The sequence below is a fragment of the Phoenix dactylifera genome, chromosome 3 (genome assembly GCF_051530095.1).
Source record: "Phoenix dactylifera cultivar Ajwa chromosome 3, Ajwa_hap1_PhDact_Kaust_v1.1, whole genome shotgun sequence".
NCBI classification, from domain to species: Eukaryota; Viridiplantae; Streptophyta; class Magnoliopsida; order Arecales; family Arecaceae; genus Phoenix; species Phoenix dactylifera.
This window is the reverse complement of record NC_143192.1, coordinates 2,836,783-2,860,562: the sequence shown is the minus strand read 5'-3', so window position 1 is coordinate 2,860,562 and position 23,780 is coordinate 2,836,783. Positions and strand designations below refer to the sequence as shown.

Genomic DNA, 23,780 nt, shown 5'->3' with positions numbered 1-23,780 from the left:
ATCAGAATCTCCAGTCCTGCTTTGCGTCCCATGGGCTAAACCATAAGACTAATATTAAGAAAAGGATAAGATAAAAAATTTCGGGGATGGGATCTTCCTACAACTCGAGTTGCAGAGGATTAGTCCTCCCTCCCCTAAATACACCAATTTCAGTTCAGTAATATATGGTAATAAGCAGAAACTGAAATTGTAAACAACCACAAAAACCAAACAGAATGCAGGGCTTGTACAGTTCATAAAACAAGATGCAGCCTTCAATTTGTGTATGTACATATATAACAGGCTCGATACATTATCTGAATAGAAATACATGAACAAGGCTCCAACATAAAAATTTTAATAAGCCCTGGACAGTTACCTCTGCTTATTCCATGCCAAGAATAGAAGCTGAATCTGTGTTCTGTTGTCATGAAGCTATGAAGACAGGTGAAACTGACCAATCTTACAAACCCACATAATGTAGGCTACCATAGAATAGGAAGGTATTATCAGTTCATAATTATCTATTGGCCAAGATTCCTCAGGAGCCGCTCAACTGCCGCATGGACATTACCAGCAGTGGCACTCAGCGCTCTGATGTTCTCCTGAGTATCAAAGAAACCCATTTCCTGAAGTTGAGACAGCTGGGTTGCATAAAGCTCTTCTGGTGGCACTGCAACCACAAAAATAGCATCCATTTCATGAGTTCAGCAGAGATGGAATAGTTTCATTGCATTAAAAGACACTAAAATATATTCATGGAAATAGTAGGATGTTCACCATTAGAGGTATTAGAAACACCAAGACCTCCAGCCCCAAGCCCGCCAAACATGTTCATCAACAGTTCCAGCCCTGCATTGTTAGGTGTACCTGTGACCAAGTGACATTAGAAAATGCAATGGAAATGCAGCTGACATGGGAAAAAAAAGGCATCCCATGTTTGACAGAACTAAATCAGTCCAGTCGATATGCGTTAACATCAGTCACAGGTTCAACTTCCATAAATAACTAGAAAAGAATTGACAAAGCACATGCACAGCAACATAGATAGAGGCGTGCGCAAGCGCGCGCGCGCGCGCGCGCGCACACAGAGAGAGAGAGAGAGAGAGAGAGAGAGAGAGAGAGCAAAAGACTGGTTTTCTGAATGCACATATATATAGAAATGCCCACATCCACACATGAAAATAATGTTGCATCCCATACATGTAAATGGAGGCAACAAACAATACTAATGAGACAAACAATATATGTGAGCAATAACTTGGAAATAATTTAATAAGTGGTGAAGTCGCATTGAACAATTGTCGGCCAAAGATCTGATTATTTGCCAACAATCAGAGCATTAATAGGCCAAGTATCCATACATGATCCAAGAGTTTCTCTGATAATACAGAAAATCAACAAATGTATTAGATGATTTAGGCCTTATTTGGGGGAGCTGTTGGCAGTAGAGCTTTTGGAAGTAGAGCTTTCTGAAGTAGAGCTTTTATAAAAAGCTGTTTGCTGTTTGCTAACTATATTTATAAAGTATTGTGTCACTTTAACATGTGTTTGATGAACAAACTGAGAAAGTACTTTTGTATGACAAAATTACCACAAAGGACATTGCATAGTATTATACAACAAAGCATAATAAAAAATATAACATATATTAATACATAAATATATGATATAATATAATATTACTGTAATGTAATATAATATTATTATAACATGGTAATATAACATTGTAGACTGTAGCATAATAATTTAATATAATATTAAATTATTTAACATAACATATCAATGTATTATGATATAATATAATATAATATAATATTTATAGTATAATACAATAATAAAGGTACAAAATATTATAATTATTAGCATACATTAATTTCTCATAATATAACATAATATTAAATTATTTAACATAACATATTAATGTATTATGATATAATTTAAAATAATATTATATTTATAGTATAATACAATAATAAAGATATAAAATATTATAATTATTAGCATAAATTAATTTTTCAAAATATAACATAATATGTTATTATTTAACATAACATATTAATGTATTATGATATAATGTAATATAATATTATAAAAAAAATTTGGAAGGAATGGAGAAAGAAATTAAAAATTTTTTCTCCTAAAACGTGATTCAAAAGATGCATATAAAAATAGAAAACAAGAATACTTTCTCTTGCACGGAAGACAGTCTGATCCACGGCTAGAGTTCTTTATTAGGGTTCCACCAGATTTTTAGGTTTATAAAGGGACAAAGTATATAATTGTTATATTTTATTATGGATATTTTGGAAAAAAAATAGTTTTCCGACAAAGCTCAAAATAGCTTATTCGAAAAGTTCTAAACTGGAGCTTCTCCCAAAAAGCTGTTTTTAGCTTTCTGAAAAAGCTAAAATAGCTTCCCAAATTTTTTACCTTTTTTCATCCCGAAGTGCTTTTGAAGGGTCAGAAAGTGCTTTTTGGCCCTCTAAAAGCTCCCCCAAATGGGGCCTTAATAACATCTAATCAATTTCACCAACAGCTCACCAGCATATAACAATACGCTAGAGATATACTAGAAAATGAACGGAACTCAAATGACTAAACAAAGGTGGAATAGCCAAAAACCAACTCATAGCTGAACAAGATTATCAATACCTGTCCCACCACCTGTCTGGTTTTGTTCCCTGCAGCCAAATCAAAAGTAATCCATGTATCAGTGGTTAACAAATATAGCCAGTCAAATACAAGAGTATCAAAGAGAAAAATCATCTAGGAATATACAAAATTAAGAAAATGAAAAAAGCTCAAGAACCACAGCAACAAAGGAGGGAAAATAATGGACAAAGTTGCAAAAAAAATACAGAATATAGTATAAAATTAAAAAACAAGCAAGAGCAAAAATAAATGAAAATCCAGAGCAAGGTTTCAAGTATTGAACCCTAACAGCCAACCTGGTACAGTACCTGGACACTACAGGTGCTCCATGCATCCATACCGGCACATGGTACAGCAATTGTTCCCAACTCCAACAGTGTACCATTGCCAATATGGGGGCATATCATACTGACCCGGCCTTCACCAATAAGGTACTGATATAGGGTTCAGTATCGAGACTTGAAACACTAATTTGTAGTTCATAGGAAACCATGCTTTAAATTTCTTGTGAAAAAAAAAATGACACAGATGACAGACATGAAAAAGAGAACAGACAAAAATAAGTATAGGTATGTGACTACTTACTGGCTTGACAGTCGCTGACCAATCACAGATAAAAGTGATTGCTGAAAGGATAAAAGTTGCTGCAGGAAAGAGCTGTTCAGTTTACATCAAAAGGAACCAAAAAATTGAATGCAGAGAATAGTAATATACTAAGATACCTGAATTGTTTCAGGAGAAGTTGACTGGCGAAGAACTTCTGGATCTTCCAACCTCTCTCTTAACCGAGTATCAGTTTCCAACAGGTCCTGTATATTGGGATTGAATCTAAGTATATTGGGATTGAATCTCAGTATCTAGCAGCAATCAAACAATCACAAAATAAGAAACCACACACCAAGGGTTGAATCATACAACATAAAGCAGATTCTACCTGGTTCCTATACTGAGGGTCAGAAAGGAGGTTCTGCATCATCCGCATAATGGCTGGATTTTGCATAACTTGACTCAGAAGGGGAGAATCCTGCACTCCAGTAAACATCTGCTCCAGATCTGGTAAACCAAGTCCACCTAACCCAGCAATGCCAGGCGCCCTTGCATTGCTGGAAGGAGTTGAACTAGTGTTTACCGTCTGCCCACCTCCAGCTGTGGAATTAACTTCTTAGGTAACCAGACAAAAATGAAGAACATCAAACTTTAAAGACTAAGCAATCATAAAGAACATATGGTACTCACCATTAGAGCTCCAAGGATTGGGAAGTGGGTTGGTGTTTGGCGCAGGAGACCCAGCAGCTGATTCTGAACCAGTAGTTGATGAGTTGGGTGACCGATCTCTGTTACGGGTATCACCCTGGTTCCCTAAAAGAGCAGCAAATGGGTTTGACCCCATATCGCTGTCCCCAGCCATTGTTGTGGCATTCAGAAAGGGTTCCTGCACAGTTTCATACATGCGCCTGAGCATGTTAAATCCTTCTGGAGAAGATTCAATGTTGCTCATAGCCCGGTCTGTGTTCCGCATTATCTCTCGCATTAGCTCAGGATTTCTTGCTGCTTCCAGTGTCTGCCGCAGAGTGCTGGGATCATTAAGGATGTGTGCAAGATCAGGATTGCGGTCAATAATTTCACGCATTTGTGGATTGCTCATGATTATATTTCTCATCAACTCGGGATTATTCATAAGGTTCTGGATGGCAGGCATGTTCATTATTTCTCTCATTATATTGGGGTTCTGAGTTAGCTGCTGCTGCACCTGCTGAAGCTCTGGAAATCCAATCCCAGATAAACCAGATCCCCCTAAACCAGCCATCCCATTAGCACCAAGGCCTGGAAATAGTGAGCCTCCAGAAGCAGCTCCGGCAAGGCCACTGCCTTCATTTTGAGTCCTTGAAGCTCCTAGGTTGGATGCAGCAGTGTTAGCTGATGATGGTGCAGCACCACGGACCAAGTGAATAGTATGATCTGACTCCAAGCCTAACCAAGATAAAATGAGAATCAGAGGTAAGTTTGGTCAGAAGCCAAGTAGAGCAAGAACGAAGGCCAAGATGGTAAAAGAAAACAACTTGAAGCTTCAGCTATATTAAATTGGCATACCAAACTTTCTCCTCTTCTATATCATAATTTTGTTAGAATACCATTGGCGTCTTCCACTTGTGTCCTCGACCATGCTTCTATTATTCAATCATATACTGGTAATAATAGTGCATGCTCATAAAAAATACATCTCTATCTCATAACTGTAGATTATATCTTTAATTCATAACACCATCTTTCTACAGATCCCATGCATTTGGTATTATGTAACTACATTATATGTTTCTTACCTTCTCATGCCTTTGAATGTTAATATATCTAGATGCAATACAAAGCCTATCCTATATTGCTAATTCAATATGCTGAGAATTAAACATTCATTTTAATGATAGGGTATTAGTAGACATACGCACTTCCTTTGTGGAAATCTAATGTAAATTTCAAAAAACAACTAGAAAAAACTTCTTACTAAAGCAAAAAAAATGATTTCATTAGCTAAAGAACCCACAGTTAACTTTCTTTTCCTTTAGCTATGTGCAACATAGTATCAACACGCTATATAACTGAGAGTTATATTAAACTGATGCATTTTATTAGGGAGGTCCGAGTCTTATTATAGTTGACGACCATGATTCAATTAAAAGAGATGACAATATCACTTCTTAAGTGAACTGTTCCATACAATCAGATTAGGACTGCTGAGAAGGCATTTTGATACATTCGTATTGCATTATATTAGGCTGCAAAAATATTATTCCACCATTTCGGAGAAATATTTTTAATAGTTTATTTGGGTCAACAAGGCTAAAAAGGTAAAAAGTGGGGCCAAACTGACAATTCAACGACCACATCGCTTCAGTCTATACCGCTTGAACCAACCCGTATTGACACAGTGAATTTACTGTGCTGACCAAACTGGTTCAATAGGGGCCATATCATGGTACGTAATTTATCAGACAGTACCAATATGGACCTTTAGTCCTGCACTGCAGCTTTTAAAACATGGAACCGGTCAATTTCTTTGAAATTCCTTGTTTCTCCTCCTTTAACCTCCTCTAACCTTGAGCGCAAATGGTGTTTGGCTGAGTAAGCAGGATTAGTGGGCATTAATCTACATAAATCACAAACAAACATATCCTAGAATAGTAGAGCTGGATTTTCAATTTGTCTAAAGCTATTCATCAATTGAAGCAAGCATGTCTTTGAATTTTGATGACAAAAAGGGTACATATCAATTTATTGTTGGAAACTCAACTATAGTTTTAAACTCAAGGAACTACCTAATTATATGACAGCAAGGCATATGTAATTTTTGAGTTATGGATGACTTTGTGTGATTTGGAAATATCTCAAGGAGGTATTTGAACGAAATAATGCCAATCTTGGTTCATGATTTCTTTTTCATTTCCTTGAGCCACATAAGGCTTTTCATTTTTTGATCTCCAACCTGATTTCCATATCCAATTATAAACATAATCAACCATCAACTTCTGCACTGTGCCGTTCATCTTATCATTACGTCCCTTCTTTCTTGTAATATAACCATCGATAACCACTAGTCCTTTTTCTTATGGTTGCAAATGAGCTAAGCAATGGGGACCAGCACTCCCTTAAAGCCCCTAACCCTTCGATGCCCATTGAAGGCAGTATTCAATTCCAAGTCACTTGTTACACCACCAAGAGACTTTACCAATGGAGGGTGCTGGCTAACTAGGCCGGTCAAGTCTCTTGGTGGTTGTGCCAGAGAGGCCTAGTTTCAAATCCTGCCTTCACTAGGATTTGAGGATTTAGGGGTATTTGTGGGAGGCTACTTCCATTTTATAGCTTACTTCCTAAGACTGCTACTACTGAAAAAATAGAGAGAATGTACCGATGATCCAATCAGCACCTTCAATTTCTACCCCAATATAAACTTTTGATGCTTGTACATTTTTTTTTCAAATTACATATAGAATAATCAATGATTGGCAAGACAAATCCACTCAAGTCATCCAATGCTTGTTTCTCATGTTAAGTTACCAGTATCTATAAGAATCAACTTTATCCGATCATTGTCCTCGCTATACCTTTGTTAATCCTCATACTTTTCCAATATGCTTGCTTGAGTTTGCTTGTGTATAGACCTCATACCTCTACTGCAAGGACTGAAGTGTTGATCAACAGGATCAGCATAGACCAGCATGTACTGTGCCAATGCATGTGGCCTATTGCATGTCAGCACTGGTATTAAATACCTTTATCTTCGTTATATCATTTATACATTTTCTGAAACAAAAGAGAAAAAAGAATCGAGCTAAAAAATTATTAAGCTCAGGGTTCATTTATCTCCCATTTGTAATACATATAGCTAGAGTTTGGGCACCATGTACTTGAGAGGTAGTATGGAATACTATAAAATGTTGTTCTTAAAGAAAATATCGCTAGCCTTAGCTGCAAATATTGAATGAGTCAGGAAAATTGGTCAAGATACAAATGTAAACCTTGTTAATTATTTGATGACATATTGATTAAGAAAAATAAAAAACTATAACTCTCGGAGAATCACGGTTTTATTAAATTTGATGTCTTCTTAGCAACACTAGTCGATGATGGAAGTTTCCCTTCTATTTGTTTTAAGTAGGATTTCTTCATTGGTTTCATGGACTACAATTTGGAAGCCTTTGATATTCTAAGACTAACCTTAAGACAGGTTTTATGCAACACGAAGCAATGTCAACATGGAACAATGGAGCTGAAACCAAAAGGAGTAAGTCAAGTAATCTGAGCTAGCTAGTGAATCAAAATAGTTGTGCATAGGACCCTTATTTGGTAATTTGAGCATTCTTTACTTTCTAGGTCCAACTACAAGTCTTAGGTTTGAGGGCTACATAAGCTAGGGTACTTGATTTGAATAAACTTCATTTCATAGATTTCCTTTCAAGGGAATATGGATCTATAATTAAAAATAGAAGTTCAATCAGGATAATGATGTTTGGACTTTGAAGTCATAAAGCCAAAATGGTCCCATTTGAAGCAATTAAAGTCACATATGGGGCATCAAGGCTTCAAATTATCATATACTTCTTTTTTTCTGAAGTTTTCAAAATTTCAGCTATTAGAAAATTTTTAACGTAGTCTTGTTTTAGAATTAATTATCAAGACCCAAGGTCTATCGTACCGCCCGATACGGGCGTGCCGTACTAGAAGAAAACCAGTACAAAACACCCTTTTAAGTCGGTACAAGCTCCGTACCAAGACATACCGCCTGTATCGAAGCGTACCAGTCCGTACCGAGGCATCCAAGACGAAAATTGAGAAAATGGGTAAGAGAGCTATTTCAGCACAGCAGTATACCGTTCTGTACTATACCGAACTAAATCGATAAGGTACCGACGGTATCCAGTATCCAGCTTGCGGACCTTGTCAAGAACATTAACGAGTTAGTAGCATTTTGGGCATGTAGTTTAAAGTTCATTTTGAGCCCATGTATTTATTTCATAAGTAATATATAGCATCATCAACAAGGCCCTCAAAAGTAAGATAAAATCTACATAGCAAAGAGCTTGAGTCATGTTAAAATAGATTTATAATGGTTTTTTTTCCTTACGCTAAACTAAAACCGCTGACTTTGTGCATGCTTATAGAAGAATATTACAGCAGTAATAAAGGAAAGTTAACAGTTTTCTTCTTGCACTTTTTGTTGCTTCTTCTCTTGCCTTCGGACAAGTGGTGTCTTTTTGACCTTTTAACCATCCAAGGTTGCTCCTCTGGTTTAATTGAATCACTATCTATATTTACCTTTTCTGCTTCTCTTCAAATCAGAAACTAAACTACATGAAGGGGACAGGTAGAGACCCTATCACTAAATCAAGTCACCACACTACTCTAATATAACCAATCTTTGTGACAAAACCATTACGAATATCAAACTCGCATCAAAACACTAAACGGCTCCAATATCTCAATGACACAAGAATTAGAAATATCGAACTCACATTAGCAAATCTGTATCACAAACTTATCCTTCTAAAAATTTAATGCAATGACAACAGAATACTTAAGTTGTTTATTAGTAGTATAAATTTAGAATTATTGTTTATGTTGACTTTTTGGAGTGAAATTTGAATTTCATCCCAGATTTGAAGGAATGAAATGAGAATTAGAGTTTGATGGTAAAGATTATATCTTTTTTTCCTTTGGCGCGTACACTACGGGTGCATATAGTTTGTTCTGGAGCAAAACTTTTTTTTTTGAAATTTTTGAACTGAAGTCAGCAAACCATTTGCCGACTTCACTCAAGTGAAGTCGGCAAACTGTTTGCCAATTTCAAATTTTTTGCAAACTTCCAACTGAAATCGGCAAGCCATTTGTTGACTTTAGTTCAAAATCGGCAAAAAAACAAAATAGGACTCTATTTCAAGGCGAAGCGGGGGATTCCTATTTCGATTAGGGCTTCTGAGCCCTTTCTCCCTCTTTTCGAGCCCTCTCTCCCTCTCCCTCTCCCTCCCCTCCCTCTCTCTCTCTATCTCTTTTCTTCTCTACTTCTCCCTCTCCCTTTGTTTCAAACCAAGGTAATGGACCGTGTTGGTAATCGACCAGTACAGCCCGAGATGCCCCGAACAGGCCAGTTCAACACGGTTCAGCCAACCATGCTCCAAAGCATCCAAATATACCTATCAAAGAAGGCTCAATTTATACCTTTTACTTCTAACCCCGCAACCTTGTTTCTTGGCTAGCCACACTTTGTCCTGGCTTAAAGAGATTCCTTCCACCACACCATAGTAAATCACTTTGACTCAGTTGACCTCCCACGAAAAGAAAAAAAATTTATGAAGGAAGGTTCAATAATGATAAGAGCAAGTAGAGATATCACAAGTCTTCATATTTCTCAAAAAGATCATTATTACTGATGCAACAGAACACACTCCTCAATGTCCAAATTTTTGATGAATCATCTAGGCTTAAGAACCATAACATCTTCCATAACCATAAGTCCAAATCATTTTGATATTCAAAAATTTATTCCAAATAAACTAAGCATATAGAATTGAGATCTATTGTTATCCATCTCCATTAATCTCCAGAGAAGCCATTTATGCTTGTTTCTGTGAGATCTGTACGCAATATGTTCGAATGATGGATGAGATATGATCTAACTTGATTTATTTATCTTTTTCTTCATTTTTCTGGTAATTATTTTGACTTTTCATGTACTTTAAATTTTTAATTATTTTTAAAACAAGTCATTTGAACTGCCAAATATTGCAGAAATTAAACCCATACGACCAAATCAAAGGCAAAAGTAACCTTTCAAACCTCTAAAAGTAGCCATACTAAACTCCAAAAATTATTTACTACTTATATAATCAAACAAACATATCAGCCAGATACCTTAAAATACAAAATAAGATAGTCCAAACTCCAAAAGGATTAGCCCATTTGACTAGCTCAATTGTTGGTTGAACTAAGGCATCCGAAGGCCCAATAAGTTCAAACATACAAATTGCCTCTAATACATATAAAATAGCAAGAAAAACATGGGTCATAAGCATCCCCTCTTTAGTGCTTCTTAAGTAGGTTGGATTTTTGCCTAAAACAAAATCTTTTAAGAGTAAAGAAAATCAAAGCACCAATCCATCTCAACTTACTTTTCATATGATCAGAACCAAAAGAAAACTGTGTTGATTCACCGATCAGCTTACTAGACAAGTCACAAAATAGAGGGCCCTATTCACTTTATCTTTAAAAAGAATAAAGAGAGTCAAAGCACCACTACATACTCTAAGAACCTAAAGCTCATCATTGTATCCATGAAATTAAAAACCCCTTACATAAATTGATTCTCAAACTCTGAAACAAAGAACCAAATTTGCCAAGGAAACTTAAAAACCTAAATTTCACTTTCCTCTTTCATGCTAAAACTATCTCTTTCATGCTCAAACTATCTTTGAGTGCAAGATTCCACAATACCATTTCAAAAGCTTCATATCACATCCCTTTGGTAGTATTAACTGGCACAGCATGCTCCTAGCCCTATCCCACATTTCAAAACCCACTCGAGCAAGCATCGAGATACGAAGGAATTATCGTGGCCAAGCCCAATTTCAAAAGGAAGTTATTTTGAAATGCTTCATCTTTATCAAAAAGTTTCCAGCCAAATAAGCTGATGAATATGAAGCATAACTTTCAGTATTCTATCTAATGGTAAAAGCAATATACAATGTTTGGTGGACTAATCAAGAGTACATGATGCAGCGAGGATGAAATGCTTCACATTTGTCAAAAAAATTCCAACCAAGCAAGCTGGCGTATATGAAGTAAAGCTTTCATTATTATTTCTAATGGTAAAAGCACTAGAAAATGTGTCGTAGTAGACTAAACTAAGAGTATGTGGTGCAGCAATGATGAAATGCTTCACATTCATCAAAAAAAAATACAACCAAACAAGCCGAGGTATACAAAGTAAAGCTTTCAGTATTATTTCTAATGGTAGAAGTCCTAGAAAAAGTGTAATAGTAGACTAAACCAAAAGTAGATGATGCAGCAAGGATAAATTTCCTTTTTTTCCAAAGAAAGGAAAGGGGAAGAAAGAGCTCATAATATCAATTATCTAAAGAAATTAACTATTATAGAATGACAACAATTATTTATTGCAAATTTTCCTTTTAAAACAATGACTCAATAAATGAATCATTAAAGAACAAGTTATACATGAATTTTCGATAACACCAAAATGATAATAAAAACATAACTTTGATAATATCCTGGTCCATCATTATAAGCACAGAGGATGCTTAACTATAAGTGGAAGCATCATCAATAGGTCCGGGAGAAAAGGTTCCATTTTCCAAGCAAATCTGATAGCTTAGTTTGAAAATCCAAACACAAAGAACTAGGGATCATTGTAGATTAACAAGAAGATGAATAGAACATCTATTTACTAAATCCTTGTCAGCATATTCAAAGAACTTATTTTAACAATATGGAAATTATCTATGATTTAACCAGCAAGATTTGGAAGCTAACAAAAACTAAACTTGTTAAACCTATTTTTCTGATGTGTTCAACTGATTTTCATAAGACTGAATATTTTTTTGGAATTAGCAAAGTTGAAAATGAGCCATTACACAAAATGTCAGCTCTAGCATCATAGGTATATCAAATGAGATGGCTTATAAGCTTCCTTAAAAATTCGTTGAGATACTAGTAATTTTGAGTAGGAGAATTACAAGCCAAACATGAGCGAGGTAAGCCAGATTAAGCTCTGTTCGATCTTGTTACATATCACAAAGTTTCAGCTCAAGATAAGCTCCATTGTATCAAGTTAGCTTGATTGATGGGAGGAGGAGAAACCAACAACGGGTAGGAGCAGAGAAAAACCTACCAAGTGAGAGGAAAGGGTATCGAAGATGTGTACAAGAAAGACTTCTCACCTTTCAACGACCAAGAAGGGGTCAAATAACTAAGAAGGAAAGATGTGCCTCATCCCCACATTGCCATCCTTCTCTTCCTCTCCGCTAATCTATATAGATCCAGATTTGGCACCAGAAAAGGGGCTATCAAGCAAGCCTCTAATAGACCGACATTGTAATCGGAACCCTACCACTCAATCAAGGTTCGCTGAACTGATATTGGAGTGTATCGGTCTGCGACCAATTCGAAATGGTACGGGCCCGTATCCTGCCATTCGAGGGCATACCGAAACAAAAGAGAGAGGAAGAGAGGGAGGGAGGGAGGAAGGGTGAGCGAGGAGGGGGGAGGCCTACAAATGAGGGCTTTATGGCATCAAAGAGAGGCCAACGAGCGACGTTCGACAGGACAAGGAAGGGGAGATAGAGAGAGAGGGGAGAGGCTTACCCATGAGGGTTTCACTGCATCGAAGAGGAGCGAAGCAAGCATCGTACAACAAAGAGAGAGAGCAAGAAAGAGAGAGAGGGAGGGGAGAGAGGGGAAGGCTTAATGAGGGAAGGTTTCAAGGCCTCGAAGAGGGGAGATCTTCTGGTGGAGAGAGTGGGAGAGAGCATTGAAGACTCTCGAATCATCGAATCGCAAGGAGGGTGAGAGTTATTAAGCAAACTGAAACAAAGTGCCAAACCGTTTCTACTTGGCACCGGTTCGGTTCGGTACATGCTGAACTGCATGTTTCAAGTCAATGCAATGATGGCAACACTCAATGACCTTGTTACTTGAAACCCTACCACTCAATAAGTTCTTATACATGGCTATTGTAGATAAGATATAATATCGTCGAAGCCTCCAATGGCATCACAAAAACACAACCACAACACATGGGAAATGATAATGAATGCTAATGGCAGGTCCAAAGACATTGAAGGGGAGCATCAAGATGAAAGTGGAAAGGACTTGTAGAGAGGCATGGTTTATGTATCTTAGTTTGATAGTATAATATCAACTGTTAAACCTCAATGTCCCAGCCAAGATGTTCATCAAGAGATATACGTAATAGCTATCAAATATGGATCTACTAATTGTAATTCTATAAATATATTAACATCTAAAACTAAAAATAAATAATTTTTTAATAAGTTTATTGTTATATCTATACTACATTAAGAAGATATGGTCTTAAATTTTGGAATATTCTTCTATAGATTCAATCTGTGAACTTTTTGGATGAATTGACATTATATTAATTCTAAGAAAAGGAAATAAAGAAATGCAATCAAATATCAAAAAAATATTTGGAAAGAAAACACCATCAAATATCTCACTATGTTAGGAAGAAGATGCCATTAAACATATTAGTATATAGGATAGCAGGTGTTATCAAATATTCTAGTATATTGGGAAAGAAGAAGCAATGGAATATCATAAACAATTTCCCTTTTTTTTGTTCTATACTCATTTATCTATTGGGTAAAAGTGGATAGGATAGCATCCATTCAGATCCATTTTTGTAAACGAATCTATCCATATATAGATAAAAATTTGAGCATCGAACTAATATCCATATCCATATATGTTAAAGAGAAACAAATATAGATGTAAATGGATACAGATGTAGACAGATAACTATCCAATCCATATTCGAATATCCAGTTCTGTTTGTAATCCTATTTAATCTTATATAGCACTTAGGAACTTTTAGAAAAAAAATAACCATATTAACATGTTACTGACTTAATTTACCTTCTATTTAGTGATATCTTTGATTTTATGGTCACAAAATTTAACTATCTGACTTATATCCATATTTATATTTATACTTACAATATCCAAGATGCAACCATATCCGTTTAAAACAAATATGGATATAAATTTTTGCATCTGATTGGTATCCGCATTTGTATTTGTCAAATATAGATGGACACGAATATGGATAATATTGATATCCAATCCGTATTCGATTCATTTCCATCCCTATCTATTTGCTATAATATGAACCCGCCATAAATTTCAAAGTAAATGAATTAAAAAAAATAACAACAGTCTATAATGTCAAACATGCATTGCACATGTCTATTTGCTTGTTTATAATGTCCAATCGTGCTTCTTCGAACCGAGGTTGTAGCCACGTGCGTCGATCCAGGGAATCTCTACGACCACAAACCGTACAGAGGATAGGCTGGCCATCCGATGGTGGAAATCTCCAACTAACATAGCTCATTATGTAGATTCACCCCCCAACACCCACCCGGGTCTAGGGATGGAAAATCTAGGAGAGGATCGACTACTATCTTGCTTAGGGAGGAAGTAGAGTTCTTAGGATTAGGGCTACCCCTTTTTAAAAATGAAAGGCGGAAGCTACTAAATCTAATATAAATCAAACTTATTTGAGCCTAGTATTGCCCGTCTTTGACTCAATTTATTTCAAGCTTGGAAACCTAGCTCTAGCTCAGCTCATTTGCTTACCAAGCAGTTCACCCATATCGAGCCAAACATGACTAACTCACAAATGTCTTGCTAGTTGGACAGCCCTCACTTAAAGATATTATTGTACTTTATGTTATCACCAAAACTATCTAACCATGAAACCTTGTTGTATTGAAAAATCTATGAATCTAAGGTTAACAAATTACTAGGAGACTTCTAACCTTTAACTGACTATAACACCAATCTTTACCGAGTCCTTGCCAATTCTTCTAGCCAACTTTCCAAAATCGTAAACACAACAATGCCTAAAACTACACAAAAGAAGGAAGAATAAAATCAAGAAAAGAGGGAGGAACATATTACTAAATTTCATTTTCTGACTGACAGATTGAACAGAAAAATGCACAGCAGTACAATCAAGATAGCAGAAATAGCTGAAATTGTCAGCAAAAAGTAATTTTAAACAGCCATTTGGATCTTACTGCTAACAAATTAGGGTAAAACAAGATTCAGACAAAGCGGTAAGAAACAAAAATGATCCAAGCCAAAAATATGCCAACAGCAAAAGAAATGAATCCAGGAAGGGTCCAGGCTAGCCTATATGGTAATGAGCAGTGCTTGCATTCAAGAGTAGAAGCACTATTATCAATTTTCCTTTAAAAAATGATTCAATAAATGCATCATTATAGAACAATTTATACATGGATTTTCAATAACATTGAAATGATAAAAATAGCATGACTTTAATCCGGTCCATCATTAAGCATAAAGAAGATGCTTAATTATAAGCAAAATGGAAGAGAAAAGGCTCCTTTTTGCAAGTAAATTTGAGAGCTTAGTAGATAATCCCAAAACAAAGAACTAGTCACCACTGAAATTTTAACAAGAAGATGAATATACATCTAATCAGTCAATCTTTGCTCAAGGATGGCCAAACATACCGACCAGCATCTTCGGGACGTATTGAACCAAACCAATCCAGACCGGCATGGTTTAGCCTATTTATTTTGAGACGCTCGCAAATGGTTCCATCCTTGGTTCGAGTCATGATGATTTGATTCCCCACTCGTCTATGTATTTGAGATGCTCCTAACCCTAGCCTGAGTCATGCTGATTTGATTCCCAGCTCCCCCTTGCTCGAGATGTTCAAGAGAGCACCCTCCCTAGCCGCCATCCATGTTCGAGGGTCCAATAAGTCCCTACCTCCCTCTCCATCTCTCTCTCTCGCGCGCGCGCGCGCTCAAGTTAGTGTTAGGGTTTCTCTTGGCCCTTCTCTTCCCCTCCTCCCTCCCTCCCTCCCTCCATCCCTCTCTCTCTCTCTCTCTCTCTCTCTCTCTCTCTCTCCCTCCTTCCCTTGCATGCTCGAGTTAGGGTCAGGGTTTCCCTCAACCCTCCCCCTTCCTCCCTCTCTCCTTTTCCCTCTCCGCTCCCTCCCTCTCTTCTTCTCTACTTCTCTCCCTCCCCCCTCCCTCTCTAGTTCTCCCTATTTTAGTAGCCCCAGAACAGTACGATACAAACCCGTACGTACCAAACTGGTCGCCAGTCACCCTTCGACACCAGTTTGGTGAACCTTGTCCTTGCTAGTATATACAAAGATGATGACCGCTGCACCACATAACTTACTTTAACAATATCGAGATATCTAAGATTTAATAAGCAAGATTTGAAAGTTAACTGGCATTCATAAAATTGTTTATAGCTATTCGATCTTTTCTATATTAGTGCAATTGAAAATGAAGCATCATAGAAAAATGTCGGATTTAGCATCATAAGTATACCAAATGAGATGGCTTACAAGCTTCCTTAAAAATCTGTCGAGAAATTAGTAACATGGAGTAGGGGAATTACAAGCCCAACACGAGTGATATAATCTAGATTGAGCTTGTTTCAAGCTTGTTACATATTACAAAGTTTCAATTCAAGCTAAGCTTAATTGGTATCGAGCTAGGTTTAATTGGGCTTGATTATCCGATTGATGGAAGGAGGAGAAACCAGCAATGCATAGGAAGCGAAGGAGAAAAACCCAAATGAAAGGAAAGGGCATTGGAGATGTGTAAAAGAAAGACTTCCCACCTTTCAATGGCCAAGAGGGGATCCAACAACTAAGGAAAGGTGTGCTCCTTCCCACATTGTCATCCTCCTCTTCCTTCCTCTCCTCCATTGATCTCTATAGATCCAGCTTTGGCACCAGCATTGGGGCTAATGGTGATGCCCCCAACAATCTGACCTTCTTAATTAGAACCCTACCACTCAATAAGTTTTGATACATGGCATTTGAATTATTCCAGATGAGACAAATGTCATTGAAGGATCCAATGAAATCACTAGAACAAAAGATAATACATGGGTAGAGCTAATCATGGGCCAAGCTTGGGCATGAAAAATGTCAAATTTTAAGTAGGCCCGGCCGAAAGCCTGACTAACAATGAATATAGTTTAGGCCCGAGACCCAACCCATGATCAACTCTACACAAGGGGAATGAATATGAATGATGATGGTAGGTTCTAAGATAATGAAGGAGAGAAACACAATGAAAGTGGAAATGATTTAATCTAAAGACACCATGTTTGTGTATCTTAGTTTGATAAAGTCTAATATCAATCGTTAAACCAGCCAATACGTTCATTAAGTGATCTACTAGTCAGCTATCCAACTAGGATCTACTAGTTGTAATCTTATAAATGTATTAACATCTAAAACTAAACATAAATAATTATTTTAATTAAATTTATATATTTATACTATAGTAAGAAATATATTTATACTATATCAAGAAGAGATGATCTAAAATTTTGGAATATTCTCCTATAGATTCAATTAGTCAACTTTTCGGATGAAGATGGCCTTACATTAATTCTGAAAAATAAAGAAAATAAAGAAAATGCAATGAAATATCAAGAAATATTTGGAAAAATATGCAATCAAATATCTCACTATATTAGTGAAAGAAGATGCAATAAAATATAATAGTATGTAGAATAGCAATTGTTATCAAATATTCTAGTATATTAGGAAAGAAGGTGCAATGGAATATTGCAAACAATTTCCTTTCATTTCTTGTTATATACTGATTTATCTATTCTTCTTATATTCTGTCTGAATGTGATACGAACTCATCATGAATCTAAAGGTAAGTGAATTAAAATAAAAACAATGATCTATAATGTCAAATATGCATGGCACGTGCCTATTTGCTTGTTTACAATAATAAGCAAGCTTATTTGAGCCTAGCATTGGTTGCATTTGGCTCATTTTATCTCTAGCTCAGAAACCTAGCTCTAGCTCAGTTCATTTGCTTATTGGAACGTTCACCTATACCAAGCCAAACATGAGTAACTCACCATAATCTTGCTCATTGGACAGCTCTCGCATATTATTGCACTTTAAGTTATCATGAAAACTATATAATCATGGAACCTTGTCGTATTCAAAAATCTATGAACCTAAAGCTAACAAAGACTCGGAGATTTCTAACCTTTAACTGAATATATACAAATTACACCAATCTTTACCGAATACTCACCAATTCTTCTAGCCAATTTCCCAAAATCATAAATACAAGAATTCTTAGAACTACATAAAACAAGGAAGAAGACAAGCGAAGAAACTAGAAAGAGACTTATTACCCAAGTTTCATTTACCGATTTCACAAATTGAACAGCAAAATGCATGGCGGTACCACCAAGACAGCACAAATTAATGAAACTATCCAGGAAAAAAACATGTATAACCAGCTGCTAAGATCTTACTTCTAACAAATTAGGGCAAATCAAGATTTCAAACAAAGCAGCAAGAAATAATAATGATCCAAGCCAAAATTACGCGAACAACAAAAGAGAAAAAAATGAATCCAGGGAGGGTCCAGGGCTCACCGTAGCTCGCTAGGGTTTGGTCATCCTTCAAGATCCGACCTTTATAGATCAACCGCTGCTGCTCAGCCGGCACGTCGCAGCTCCCGGCGACGACAATCTTGAACGCCTCAACGGTCGAATCAAGCGAGGTCTGGACCGAGAATTTCAACCCATTGGAGCACCGTATGTGGACGGTGGCGCTGCTGCCACTACTGGCATCGTGGGTGTCGCCCGCCTTGCTGGAATCGCCGTCGACACCCATGCCAGGCAAAGATCGGAGCCCAAAACCTAAAGGAGACGAATCCGGTTACGATCTGCAATCAGAGAAGGGAATCAGAGCTTCGAGAGGGCGTTCGTTTCTCTCTTGGTTGGGAGAGAAAATGGGGAGAGAGAGATGAGGGGAATCGAGAGGTCGCGAGGAAAAATGGCTTTCACCCTTTCCCTCTCGCTTTAGGGCTGCGACTTCGGTTCGGCTCACCTCGCCGAGGCGGGGAAACCTTGTCTGCAAGCGACTCGCACAATAAGGACAGTACGAAAAGACCACAAGCCAGGAATGTTATAAATGGCGGTGACCATGCGTTTGTCCTGATTGGGATTGTAGTCACGTGATACACGTGAAATACACGTGAAAGATGGGTTTTATGATTCACATACCATCGTGCCGGGTGGTTCTATATACACCCCCCCTATTGCTAAGGACACCCTCCAAAAACCAAAAAAAAAATACCCAAACTAATCTTTAGTGTAATTACCATATTGCCCTTAAAATTTTCTTAGTACATCCCCCCTTCCTCCTCCTCCGTTTCGTTTTGAAAAAAAAAAAAAAACACCCCTCAAACCCCTCCTTAAACCCCTCGATCCATTTACATCGTTTAGGCGATCTTTGAAGGAGATTTAAGCCCCATTCGAAGCATGGATAAGCAACTAGTGATTTGGGACGAAGAATCGGCCGCAAAGGTACGTGTTCCACCTTGTTTCGAAATTTTTTTTTTCACGGTTCGTGCTCCGTTCGGCACTGGATCGCCGAACAAAAGGCTTCTGTTCGGCTGAACAGTGCCGAACAGAAGCCTTCTGTTCAGCAACCCTCAACCGAACAGAAGCCTTCTGTTCGGTTGCACAGTGCCGAACAGAAGGCTTCTGTCCGGCACTGTGCAACCGAACAGAAGGGTTCTGTCCGGCTCTGTGCAGCCGAACAGAAGCCTTCTGTTCGGCACTGTGCAGCCGAACAGAAGGCTTCTGGTGCCAAATCGCGTGCCGTGCTAAATTTTGTGCCGAACAGATCCTCTGATTCATTAATTCTTGGTGATAAATTATTTTATATGTAGGGCTATGCTACAACCGAATCGAGTATAATTGGATCAGAATTTGTACTGGATTACACAAGCGAATTTACAACTTACGAGGTATTATAATGTATTGTGCAATTTTGTATTAGTTTAGCGAGCTATTTTTACAACTGTGTACTTACATAAATTGTTTAATGTATAGATCTTCAAGAGTAGAGAGGACTTGTGTAATTGGTGTCGTGAAGCTGGGAGGCGAAATGGTTTTGTTGTTGTAATCAAATCATCCGATGCAGGTACCATTTCTAAGAAACCCAGAATTACGTTAGGTTGTGAGAGGGGTGGGACGTACCGAACCAAAAAAGAAAAGCGAATAAAGACTGCCTGTGGGACAAAGAAGTGTGGATGCCCTTTTGCATTAAGAGGAAAGAAATTGGATACTGCGGATGATTGGATATTACTGGTCGTATGTGGAGTGCACAATCATCCCGCTGCAGAGAATCTGGAGGGGCACTCATATGCAGGGAGATTATCTGAGCAGGAGACGGAATTGTTAGTGGATATGTCGAAGAGTTTGGTTCGTCCAAAGGACATATTATCCACATTGAAGGAAAGAGATGCCCTCAATGTTACGACTATCAAGACTATCTACAATGTACGTCAACGGTTTAAGGTTGTAGAGAAAGCCGGGAGGTCTGAAATGCAACATCTATTAGGTAAATTATCAGAGGCTAAATATATTGAGTGGCATAGGAATTGTACTAATACGGATGTTGTGCATGACTTATTTTGGGCACACCCTGGCAGCATTGATTTGTTCCGTGCATTTCCCCGTGTGTTGATAATGGATTGCACGTACAAGACGAATAGGTATCGTCTTCCGCTCTTAGAGATTGTGGGGGTGACATCTACTGACATGACATTTTCAATTGCTTTTGTATACTTAAATTCTGAGCGGGAAGAAAGCTATACTTGGGCATTAGAGAGATTGCGCAGTGTCATAGCTGATGATGTTTTGCCTGAGTTGATTGTTACAGATAGAGACTTGGCTTTGATGAATGCAATTCATAGAGTATTTCCTACTGCTAGACATTTATTATGTAGATGGCATATTAGTAGGAATGTTTTGGCCAAGTGCAAAAAAATTTTCGAATTGAAGGAGAAATGGGATAAATTTATTATGAGTTGGAATGTACTAGTGCTGTCCTCCACGGAAGACGAGTATAATGATCGCTGGAGTGCACTGCAGAGAGAGTTCGGTACCTATCCAGATGCACTACAGTATGTGTCAGATACTTGGCTGAGCAAATACAAGGAAAGATTTGTTGCGGCGTGGACGGATACATGCAGGCACTACGGAAATGTGACGACAAATAGGTATCACAAATAAAGACTCATTTAATTTTAATTTGCCTCAATTGTTATATCTAACTTTCATTTGTTTACTAGGGTCGAGAGTGCACATGCAAAGCTCAAAAAGCAGCTTGGATCAAGCCAAGGAAGTTTCGAGTCATCTTGGACTAGAATACATGGATTGATTGAGTTGCAGCACAGCTCCGTTAAAGCCTCATTGGAGAAGAGTTTATTGGTAGTGCAGCACAACTTCAAGCCAGCTGAATTCAAAGAGTTGCGAGGTTTCATATCTATAAGTGCGTTAAATCATGTCCTCGCCCAATCGAAACGAGCCAATTCAGTTGGGTTTGATGATTCAAATTGTGGGTGCGCTATTCGACGCACACATGGTATACCATGTGCTCACCAGATTGCGCGGTACAGGGTGGAAGGTCGGCCCATTCCTCTCGACTGCATAGATCCTCATTGGAGGAAACTTGATATTGTGCCTACCCCCCCTGCAGCCAATTCAGTTGAGTTGTGATGCAGAGTTAGATTTGATTGCGCTACGATTCAAGAAGTTAGATGGGGCTTCTCAATTGCAGATGATCAAGAAGTTACGAGAGATTGCAAGTCCAGATAGTACACCTCTTTTAGAGCCTGCAAAACGGAAGACCGGTTCACGTGGGCGCGCTTCAATGAAGGTTGATACGTCTACTCGACGTGACCCGTCTGCGTTTGAGTTGGTTCTATCTGAACAGGATAGTTATTCACCTAGTGTTGAGAAAGTTACCATCCGCAATCCATCTACTCAGATTCAAAAGAGGCGGCCCAAGCAAAAGGTAAGTACCAAATATTTATTTCCTTACAATAGGTATCACAACGTCTACGGGACGGTCCGTGCCGTGCCGGTATGTGATGTGCCGATACGGGACATGTCGGGACGTGCCGTGCCGAGATGTGCCGATACGGGACATGTCGGGACGTGCCGTGCCGAGATGTGCCGATACGGGACATTTCGGGACGTGCCGTGCCGAGATGTGCCGATACGGGATGTGCCGTGCCGAGATGTGCCGATACGGGACATGTCGGTACGTGCCGTGCCGAGATGTGCCGATACGGGACATGTCGGGACGTGCCGTGCCGTGCTGGTACGGGATGTGCTGAGACGGATAACTATTTGGATATTTCTGCCATTGTTACATATTTTCTATCATTTGATATTATTTGCAGGTTTTTCGTACTAGAGCCCAGTCACATACGCCCATTATCTATATTGATGCTATTCCTTCTGCCTTGAGACCATACATCCAGCATATCAAGGATGTAAAAGCTGATGGGAATTGCGGATTTAGGGCAATAGCTGACTTACTGGGATTTGGAGAAGATGACTGGGTGCATGTTAGGAAGGATTTATTGCAAGAGTTGCAATGTCATTCGGACCACTATCGCACATTATATGGTGTGGAAGGGACGACTGCTGAGATCACTCATGCATTATCATATTATGATGATTGTCCACCATATGACAGATGGATGACTATGCCGGACATGGGTCATCTTATAGCATCCTGCTATAATGTTGTCCTATACCATCTCTCGTTGCAATAATGTCTGACCTTCCTACCTCTCCGTTCTGTGCCAGTACCTCTTCTATCCCGCAAAGATATCGCTATCGGATTCGTAAATGGAAATCATTTTGTTGAGGTACTACGTTCACAACACTTGCGAATATTTAATTTTGCTTATTTAATTTTGCTTATTTATAATTTTGTAGCTATTAATATTTTCTTATTTCTAATTTTGAAGGTGTTCTTGTTGCCGGGACATCCCGTTCCGCCAGTAGCGACCAACTGGCGAAAATATCATCTTCCTTGTGCTACCGGATGGGAAAATTCATATGAAGCCCGGATTCAACAGTTCAAAGAGAGCATCTCACCTAATGTTATAATTAGCGAGACAGTAGAGTTAGATTGATTGTTTATATATGTACAATTTTTGAAAGTTGTAAATTTTTTTGGGCTCTTAGAGTCATGTACTGTGAAACTCCATCATCAATATAAATCAAAAAATATCTGTCTTCGCATTGTTAGATTGATTGTTATGTGCACTGTTATATTTGTGTAAAATAGAACGGGCCAGGCTTTACAAAGATTACACGTAAATGTACCAAAAAAATATATTTATCATTAATATCAAAATAAAGGCTCCATCATCAATCCCTATGACGCCGTCGTCGACGCGTGTACTGCTGTACGTCCGAATGAGAGGGTGCTGGCTCCGAATGAGAGGGTGCTGTACTCGGGCCAGGCTCATCACCCAGAAGTAACTGATGCATCTGACAAATAGCATGAAATAGGTGCCCGGCACCTAGTGACGTAGCCTCTGAGGGACCCATCCGTACAATGTCGGTACTGATACCGAGTGCATCTGCAATACGCCGCCGGTGCATGTCAGCATCATCATGACCTCTCCTATCTCCAGAATGAGTACTCGAGCGCAGATGAGGAGGCTGAACTGCAACGTGCGTGATACGGAGATACCACTCCATGTATCCCGGTACGCTGTCTGATGGCCGGGTAACTGGGTGGCTCCTGCTCGCCTGGCTCAGCACGTGGTCCTCCCACCGCTCCCAAAGCTGATCCATATAGGAGTAATGTATCCGGTACGAGCCTGCTGTGGAACCTCTGTTGGCTCGCGTAGGGGCTAGTGGCGCTCGAGGGATGGTCTGAATACGACCAAACTGTCTAAGAACCCTTTCTAGATGATAGGGTTCTACGATATCAAGGCACTTGATGGAGCCACTAAAAAATGCGATATCAACATATGGGCGAT

At 38.4% G+C, this 23,780-nt stretch overlaps 1 protein-coding gene and 1 long non-coding RNA gene across 3 annotated transcripts; one reads left to right on the top strand and one right to left on the bottom strand.

The window, feature by feature from the left end:
• Window positions 1-236: 236 nt before the first annotated feature.
• On the bottom strand, window positions 237-18,885 carry LOC103706874 (ubiquitin domain-containing protein DSK2b-like). 2 transcript variants are annotated; one of them, XM_008791134.6, is made up of 9 exons: window positions 18,809-18,885; window positions 18,352-18,644; window positions 3,871-4,605; window positions 3,569-3,780; window positions 3,357-3,443; window positions 3,220-3,278; window positions 2,635-2,663; window positions 760-849; window positions 237-652 (listed from the first exon to the last, which is right to left on the bottom strand). In XM_008791134.6, the coding sequence occupies exons 2-9, from the start codon at window positions 18,590-18,592 to the stop codon at window positions 504-506; spliced, it is 1,602 nt and encodes a 533-aa protein (XP_008789356.3). In that variant the 5' UTR covers window positions 18,593-18,644; window positions 18,809-18,885; the 3' UTR covers window positions 237-503. The 2 variants fall into 2 exon arrangements, with proteins under 2 accessions (XP_008789356.3, XP_008789357.3); XM_008791135.6 differs by having other exon boundaries at window positions 18,766-18,863.
• A 310-nt stretch (window positions 18,886-19,195) lies between these two features.
• LOC149767859 (uncharacterized) lies at window positions 19,196-23,037 on the top strand. The gene is made up of 3 exons (XR_016399734.1): window positions 19,196-19,287; window positions 19,656-19,909; window positions 22,755-23,037. It is a non-coding gene; the product is annotated as an uncharacterized LOC149767859 (long non-coding RNA).
• The last annotated feature ends 743 nt before the right edge of the window (window positions 23,038-23,780 follow it).